General features: G+C 42.4%; 1 protein-coding gene across 4 annotated transcripts in view; it reads left to right on the top strand.

Moving 5' to 3' along the window:
- Positions 1–7,342, top strand: part of CDKL5 (cyclin dependent kinase like 5) — a 211,465-nt gene extending 204,123 nt beyond the window's left edge. For all 4 annotated transcript variants that reach the window (XM_045089345.1, XM_045089346.1, XM_004758930.3 and 1 more), the window contains one exon: positions 334–7,342. In XM_045089345.1, coding sequence (XP_044945280.1) covers positions 334–720 — 387 coding nt within the window. In that variant the 3' untranslated portion in view covers positions 721–7,342. The remainder of the gene's footprint in view (positions 1–333) is intronic.
- The last annotated feature ends 2,121 nt before the right edge of the window (positions 7,343–9,463 follow it).

Consider the following 9,463-nt stretch of genomic DNA (forward strand, 5'->3'; position numbering starts at 1 on the left):
TCCTTTTGCTGCTTCCTGCTGGCTGAAGCGTGAGATTCCCCCCTGTAAAGATGGGATACAGCCCGATAGAAGGTGCCTGAGCCTTTGATCAGCCACCACACCAGCTCCAGACTTCTCTAGATTTCTAGGCTTTTTCATTAAAGATAACTAACTTGTTGGATCTTGTCTGAACAAGAACAAAAGGACAGATAAGGCTAAGGCTAGACTTCGCCCCTCCTCCCCAGGCCTGCCCCGCTGGCTGCACGCAGTCATCTCCGATCTGGGCTCCATCTCTCCCAGCTTTCGAGTCTACTCTAAATTAAGTCCTATATACGCTCTCGTCTTTTCTTTCAGAGCCAGCCGTTAAAATCACTGCGCAAGCTGTTACATCTCTCTTCAGCCTCAAATCACCCGGCTTCCTCAGACCCCCGCTTCCAGCCCTTAACAACTCAACAAGCCAAAAATTCCTTCTCAGAAATTCGGATCCACCCTCTGAGCCAGGCCTCTGGCGGGAGCAGTAACATCCGGCAGGAGCCCACACCTAAGGGCAGACCAGCCCTCCAGCTGCCAGGTCAGATGGACTCTGGTTGGCACGTGTCCTCTGTGACCCGGAGTGCCACAGAGGGGCCTTCCTACTCTGAACAGCTGGGTGCCAAGAGTGGGCCAAATGGGCACCCCTATAACAGAACAAATCGGTCTCGAATGCCAAATCTGAATGATTTAAAAGAGACAGCCTTGTAATGTGTGCTGGGGGGGTGGGCGGGGTAGGTAAGCCAGTGGGAAGGGGATGGGAGGGGTGGGGGGTGGGGAGTGGGCTGGGCTGGGGTGGTCAGCCAGTATTTTCAGCTTTATGAAGGTGAGTGCAATATTGTATGTGTGGGGCCCTCCGGCTCCTCACGGCCACAAATGGTAGTCAGGGATCTTAGAGCCGCAAGAGTTCCTTAGGGACCACCAGTCCCCGCGGATCTTGTGTGAGAATGCATAGAGTGTGCCATTGAGGAAGAAGACATTCTTGCCAAGTTCTCCCCTGTACATTCCAGCTTTAGTGCAATCCCTGTTGAACTTGGGAAAGCCAGGATGTGTTCTGGTACTGCAAGGGATAGAAAAATTCATGTCGACTGATGCCCTTACCACAGATTTTTTTTTTTTTTCCCCCGGCCTGAACTAAATATGGGGTTTATTGTAATCCAAGAGTATCCCTTTGAAGGGTTAGCAGATGAACTAACTGTATGTCTTAAATTGTTTTCTAAACTTCCATATTTGATAGGATTTGTAACATTTATTTATAATTAATATTGTACTGTTCTAATCATACCTTTTATGTTAAATGTAAAGTTATTTTGAGCTGTTTGGAACATTGTGAAGCAGTGGGACAGCTACAGTAGTTTCTATAAAAACTAAACAGTAACATTTATATATTGCATCAGGAGTATTTTATTCTATATATAAATATATATATATGGTAAATATCTGTCTGTTTTATAAATATAATCACTTAAAGAAAGTATCATTATGACACTATCTGCCATATTTTTATACATTTGTGATATGAAGTGAGTATTATACTTCTAATCAAGGGAGTTGAATTGCGGCTTTGTGTGACTTACGGTGGGAACCATGCTCAACTTGTAGGCCCCCACAGTAGCCTCTAGATACGATCCTTGGTAGCAGATGAGATGCAGCATCTCCTCCCGAACCCATAGGCAAGAAAGTCGGTTAGGTCAGCGAGAACTCTAGCAGGCCTCGTCTCCGTCTTCACGGTTGGCTCCTGTTCGCATCCAGGGACGTTCCTTGCACCTGAGGGGAGAATAGATCCAGGGTTACTCATGGGTCTTTGTTGAGAGAATCTGCTTTTCTCCTTAGTGGTAGTGTAGAGTGTAGACCAAAGATTTGCCAGTGAACATTTCTAGGTTGCGAGGTTGCAAGAGGCACCTTTCTGCAACTCTTGCAAACCAGCTCTGTGCTCCTGAGTCCTGTGCACGATGCCGCAGACTCTTGGCTGGTGGGGTGGGAGATCCGTGTGTGGCATTTCTATTTCCAAATGTTCTGCTGTTGTTGTTTGCAGTATATTTACAAGGCTCCTGAAGCAATTCCAGATGTAGAGAAAACTGCTATACTCACTCTTTCTTCCTGGGACTGTCCATTTATAACAAGGTTATCATGGACATCAGTACACATGTGGTCAGAACGGGACTTCTTTCCCTCATTTGATCTCCTTCGACTCCCAAGTTACTCTCAAGCATCATCAAGGCCTGTGGCCAACAAGGGTTACAGCCTGGTGTCTCTGGGCCATTCTTGACAGAAACCACCTCACTATCATCTATCAAGAGAATTCGATTTTTGGAAGTAGTCTCTTAGCAATAATATTTTTAAAGACCCACCCCCCACCCCTTCAAGGGGTAATTTCTCAATATTTATTACTTGTCCCAGGATTCTGAGAGGATCAGCCCCTGAATCAAGTGAGTGATAATTGAAATGTGCTGAGTTACTGTTCCCCCTCCCCCAAGACATTGAGAATTATAGCTCTGATGATTATAAAGATTATAAAGAAAAGGTCTTCGTTTCCTTGAAGCTTAAATTGTGTGCGTATTACATTTTTATATAACTACTTATAATGATGTGTATTGATTATATATAGAGGTCATTTTAAGGTGCTTCTTATTTGATTTTAATAAGTATAATAGGCACTAAAATGAAACTCAACTGGGTACTATCATTAAAACATTTTGATTCAAACCAATAGCTTGCATGCTCTTCGGTTCCTTTTATATCTTGTTTCTTTCACCAGTTCAGTACTGTTCAAGTAGCTCTGAATTCTGGCTTTTCCCAGGCAAAGCTGCACAGTTATTTAAGTGACGTGAACCCTTAGCAGTTTTTGCCTGGATACTAATGACTCTAAAAGGGTGTGTAACTCTTCTTTTTCCTACTAGATCTGTACCTTGTGTCCCCCCTCCTTGCAAACCAGAAACTACATTTTTTTTCCTCCGGAAAGACTTCTCACTGTGCTGTGCGCTCAGGAACTGCGCAGTCACATTGCCGTGCCGTGGCATTTGAGGCTCGTCGTCACCCAGGGGCTGGTTTCCCATGTTCTCATCCTTGCTAACACTGGGATCTCAGAGGTTTGCAGAACATTTATATTCATGATGGTTCTTCAAAGAAGGGCTAGAATAATTGCCTTCTACCTAGAGCAAAGTAAACCTAACTGATGAAGAGTCAATACATACTTTTCGTACATTCCCAGATTTGAGCCAGAAAATATCTACAGTGTTTTCAACTAGTGTCTTTGAGGGATCAAAGCTCTTTTTTATCCTTGTCTCCGCTTTCGTCCATTCTGCCTTTTCATTGACCTCAGTACGCTATAATAAGTGAACTACAATCCGCATTTCTAGCATGTATAGTTCTCTTCCTGCTCGCCGAGGGGAATGGTCAAGTTTTCTTTCAAATCTAATGAGCCCTCTCTTAGCTTTTAACTGCTGTTTTCCTCTGGTTGATGAACCATTGACTTCACAAAAATTGCCATCCGTGATAAGAAGGATTTGATTTAAAGTCACAAAAGTCTGCACTTTCCTTAGGAAGGGAAATTTTACGACGTTCACATTCTGCTCTCTGCCCTAACTTCCTAACGGACAAAATACCACTAAATGAAGGCTTATGGGTTACTTTGTTTTACGGAAGTATTGCCGATCTCCTTTTGAAAAGAAACTCCGTTTCTCTGTTTTTCTACTTTTGCTTTACCACCATCCTCGTTTTTCTTCTCGGAAGTTCTGAATGAACTTTGACTGAACCTCGCTTGGTCTCAGTCTGAGGGTTAGCCTCTTCGGGGCCCCAGATCAAAAGTGCTCCGTGCTGAGGAGCTCAGGTGAGCTGTCTCTGTGGCAGTGGTTCTCAGTCAGGGCCGGTTCTCCCTCCCCGGGATATTTGGCAATGTAGGGAGACATAGTTGGTTGTCACAACCGGCAGTGGTAGGGGGAGCTACTGGCATCTGGGGGGTAGGGGCCAGGAATGCTGCGGAACGTCCTGCATCCCCAGGATCCCTGCACAAACAAAGAATGATCCAGCCCCAAATGTCAGTGGTGGGGAGGCCGAGAAACCTTGCGCTCCTGGATTCCATGCTCACTGCTCTGCGGAGCTCGGCTCTGTCTTTGTTCTCTCCAGGCTACTGGAGAAACGGCGGGTATGAATTCTTCAGTATCACATTCTCTGCCAGAATCTTCTACCACTCTTTTTGAATCCCTGGAATCCTGTTTGTTTTCATTGTCTTGGGCCTGCTACAAGGTACATCCTTTGGGAGGAGACCAGAGGGGCTTTACAGGTGTTTGAGAACTTCAATTCTAGGTCAGCATCTTGAGAAAATCTTTCATCGAGCCACGAGGCTTATATTTAGAAGCAAGCAGCAGCCTGGCAGATTGGCATGATTTTTACCAACTGCTCAAAGGCATCCATGGCTTCTAGCTGTGTCTCCCAGAAGAAAATGTCATTGTCTTTTCTTCAAGGCATTTAATAGCTCTTTACAAATATTGGCATCTGACAGACCGATTAGAAGCAAAAAAACTCTCTCCGGGTGGTTGTGATGTGGCTGTTATAGGAGTGTTTGTGCTGTACGCTTTGGTTAAATCTGTTTTAAAACCTGCTTTAAGATTTGCCATATGCAGTTGTACTTTAATTCTAAGCTCAGAGCTGTGCCGGTTAGTTTCTAGTCACGTCATGTATTATAAAGTATGTTGTGGTTGTAGAGTTTGCCAGTTTAGCATGTTCCTAATCTGAAAATTAGTGGACTTCGCTAGGAAATGCTATCCCCCTTTCCCTTATCTTAGTTAACGTCATAGTATCCTCACTTCTTAAACTAGTTTTTAGAGTAAATAAGGAAAAAAGCCATTTATTTTCTTCTAGCTATGTATTGAGAATGACTCAATAAGTGTACAACTCTTTTTAAAGGCCAGAGGATTACTTTTCAAGTGTGTAGAAGGCTGTGTCCATTTCTGTTCACCTAGGTCCGGGTGGTGACCCAACTTTCAGCAAGGGCAATCGCTCATTGCGACTTACTCCCAGCATTCCGCTGGGACTCAGAAATCTGCATATTCTCTCCTGGTCACAACACTTTTCTGGAGAGCACTGCTTTTATATCTAGAAGTTCGTTACCTCCTACATTATAGTGGGATACCGAGCTCCATGCGAGCACTGAGATCCACAGACTCATACTTTTGTGAGCTGGGGATGTGGTATGATCACACTGAACCAAGTCAGAACATACTGAAATATTTCCTTGCCTCCTTCAGTTCATCACTATTAAAGTGTGTAGGCAGAGAAAACAGATTTACACTTTTTAAAATGGTTTCTTTAAAAGGGGCTGCACTTAGTATTAAGTGCTCATCTCCAGGGCCAGAATCTCACGAGAAGTTTCTCTCAGAGACTTAAAGAACCATCTTACAAAAACAAAAACTTGTAAGTGGTTCTGATTTCTTCATTTTGTACCTTAACCAGCTGAGATATAGAATATCTTGAGGTCTGATTCATCAGCTGGGTAAAAAAAAAAAAAATCTGTCTTCGAAACCATGAGTAAATGTAAGAAAATGAAGCCGGGACAGGACGAGTCCCCGGTTTGTCTGTATACACACAATGTGGTAGAAGTAAGGTGGCGAGGAAACTCTGGGCCTACTGCCCTATTCTATTCTATTCTTTTTTAATTGAATGTACTATAAAAGATCATAGACTTGTGCCAAGTCAGTTACTACGTGAATATTCATTTCCCTTAGTGCTTTGTTAATTCATCAGCGTTAGGCCTGGTCCTGCCTCCACCTATCTCCACTCCAGGCGCCGGCCCACCTTTCTGTGTATTTCCTATAGGATATTAAAGATAATCATGACCTACATTGTATCTTCACTCAGTAACTGTTTACTCCCAAATTTGAGGGAGGTGTGTCTTTTGTTTTGCCAGAAAAAATTTGTAGTAGTCTGCACGTTGGATTTCTAGGGCCAGAGAACTGCAGCAGTGAAACTGGCTTCACTTCTAAGGCCCTTCATTACCCACAAGGTTAAGCTCTCTGAACCCCATTTGATCCTTGGGTTATATTTTGATCCTCCTTTGGAATCTTAAAAACAAATTGGTTTCCATGTTGTATGCAGATTAGAAGTTGCCTTGTTTGTTACTCTTCCAGCACAGAGTTTCAGGGAGAAAGAGGCCTTATCTGTTCCTCCATCCCTTCCGTTTTGACAGACTGCTAAGATTTCCTCAGGACTTCCTTTGGTTTGGGATTTTACTTTCCCAAAGGCCTGATCTGATTTCATTTCAGGCACAGACAAGCTTGTCCTAGTGCTCTGCTTCAGGGCTAATTAGACGAAACCCAGGAATAGAAAAGGTAGATGCCTTGACTTTTGTCCCTGTTGGGGGATTAAAGTGTTTATCTCCAGAGTTGTGAAAAGCTCTAGTTACAAAGCATTCAGAGTTTCAAGGGGGAAAAAAAAATGATGCTTTTTCTCTTGGAGAACTTTTCAGTTCTCCCCCATGGCTTAGATTTTCCAAAATGGAAAGCAAAGCTTGTATAAAGTCCATTTTCACTAGAGGTACACAATCGAGTATAGTCATCTCAGTCTATTTCCCTCTCCTTATTTCCTCCTCGGTCACTGATTGAGTCAGGCTGGAGGGGTAAGCTTTGATTGCAAAAAGTGAATTTTTCACTGTAAACTTGGATTGATTAACAGAAACAAGAAAACCAAACAAAATAGTTGCCCCTAATTCCTATCTCCAAGAATTGCTTTGTGCCATTTCGAATTCAGGTAGTTATTCTGTATATACTTAGAAGACTGTTCTGAGCTTCTTCAATCTCTAGGAAGTTCAAAGGGGTATCTGGGAAGACACAGGGCAGGGTGATTTTGAGAACCCTACGCATGCATGAAATTAAACATATGGATAAGCCAGAATGATGTAACATCCAAATTTGTGGTAGATGAAGAATCAGTGGAAATTCTTAATTGCACAGACTTTATAATCCATAATACAGAGTGTAATTCCATACTTTTTACTGTGGCAAGGGTGTGATGTGGTGTTAACCTTTTTAATTTTTGAATCCAAACTGAATTTAAAGTGTTGAATATTTAAATTCCTCACAAGCTAATTATGAACCATTTGTAAAGTGTTTATATAACTCTTTGTATCATGTGTTGGTACATCTTAATCAAGTTTTTTCTGGCATGTATTCCATTCTAAACTTCTGTAAAATTTCTATTGTTGCTGTAAATATTATACAAATATCTATTCCGTGGTAACCTTAATTATCAGCATGAAATGGTTAATTTTTACTGAGCACAATGTATTTTTGAATGGATCTTCCCAAATGTCTTTAATAAAATGCAGATTTTGCACTGACTGATGTGATGAGCAGGCTGTCCCCATCTTAAGGATTGTGGTCCCTAGCTTTTGAACAGCAAGCATCTCCATGTTAGTTCCCTCTTTGTAAAGGACTCTTTTGATTTCAAATGGGGGATAATGGGCCTTTGAAGTTGAAAGCAGTTTAAAGGACAGAAAGTAATGTTAAAGCAGGGCAAATCCTGTTACTTAATGATGATAGTCTTTTTTTTCCTCCTATTTATAAAGCTTTTTTCCCCTCCTGGCCTTTTGAAAACTGGTTTCTTTCATACTTGAGTGCTGTGTTGTCTCCTTTGCACGTTACTGGACACTCACTCTTGGTGGTTTGGGAGGATGGGAAGAGATGTCTGCCTCCTGCTCCGGGTGATGGAGAAAGCAAAGATGACGTATTTCTTCATGTTTTAGAGTAGGGGGTTGGCAAACTTTTTTTGGGGGGGGGGGCAGATAGCAAATATTTGAGCTTCTGTGCGCCATAGGGTCTATGCCATTGTAGCACAGAAGCAGCACAGGCAATATGTAAATGGATGTGGCTGTGTTCCAATAAAACTTTATGTACAAAAACAGGTTGGAGGTGGGGGCCGATTTACTGACCCATTTTAGGCCCCCAGTTTTGTCTTTGGTCATTCGCTTAGTTGGTCTTATTGTTAATTTGGGAAGGGACTTAAATTGTGTGATAACATATATAAATATATAAATATTCAACTTCATCTCTCTAAGCAAAGGATGGGAGCCAAAACCCAGTGATGTGCATTGTTAAAAGCACCGCGTCTCCAACTTCTTCACTTGTGCGTTTCTCCTTATCGTCCCAGAAACTTGTGATTTCAACTATACTTTTTATCAGGACTGAATCAAACTCTCTGTTGGCTTGTAATTTTTCTATTTGTAGCACTTATTATGGCCAGGCGCAATGCCAAGGCTTTTACTTCTGTTATTACATGTACTTGTCCCAGCAGTTCAGTGACGCGAGTAGTGTCCTCATTTTATAGATGAGGAAACTGAGGTTTATGCACTTTATGTTAACTTGCCCACGGTCACATGGCTAGGATTTAAAGCCTAGTGTGTTCACTGTAAAGCCCACACCGTCAAGCACTATGGAGCAGGGAGTTGCTGCGTCTCCATCTGTAGAAAACGGACGTGGGGCTCGTGACGTGCGGCCATTCATGTACCATCACTCATCTCCCAGGAGGTGGTAGTTGATCTGATCTGCGAATAGAGCAGTTCGTCGAAACAGGTCACTGCAGGTCCAGAGACTCGTGAAGTGGCCAAGATCTTGCACAAGATCAGGAGTCCGATTGTCTGAGTAGAATCCTAGCTCTGTCACTTGCATCTTGTGTGGCCTTAGCATGTTATGTAACTTTTTTGTGCCTCAGTTTCCTTATCTTTAAATGGAAATAACCATAGTACCGACTTCATAGAGTGGTTGTGAGGATTTAGTAAGATGGTAACCTGCAAAGCACTTGAGAGGTTCTAAATAAAGAGTAGCTAGCTATTATTTGTGCCTCAGTTGGCACCCCTTTGAAGTTAAAAAGCAGTGTTACTGGGTCTGCACTGCCAGTTCTAGAGAGCCCATTAATACTCTTCAGATGGACTTCTGCTATTTGATCCTCACATCAGCCTTGTAAAGTTGTCGGTGTTAAGAAGCACCTAGCCTGGCACTATTCTTGGGATCACAGAAGCAGCAGCCTTTACAGCAGGCCTCTGTACCCACTTTCCAGGTAGACAAAAAAGATGGGCTTCTGTCAGCCTCTCTTCAAAGACTTACCTCAGGGGTGCGGTCTTCTGCCCTCTGAGACGGAATTTATTTTGAAAGGCCCAAGTAACCTTTGCTTTGTCCAAGTAACCTTCTCTCACACTCAGTACCAAAATCAGTTCCGATTATTTTTCTCATCTTGGCAATACTTAGTGCTACTACTTTGCTCACAGCATTCCATTTAGTTTAAACATCTGCGCTCTGTTATGTATATTTTACTGCAATTAAAACAAACAAAAAAATCTCCTGAAGGTGTAGACTTTCACGCTCTAGGATTGGTGAGAATAAAAGTAAACATGTTCACCTAAGGTAAAATAATGGGTTTTTACTACTATATATATATATATTTTTTTTTTTTTTTAATGTATTTA

This window comes from Mustela putorius, unplaced genomic scaffold (assembly GCF_011764305.1).
Source record: "Mustela putorius furo isolate JIRA1106 unplaced genomic scaffold, ASM1176430v1.1 tig00003836_pilon_pilon_pilon, whole genome shotgun sequence".
In the NCBI taxonomy this organism is placed as follows: Eukaryota; Metazoa; Chordata; class Mammalia; order Carnivora; family Mustelidae; genus Mustela; species Mustela putorius.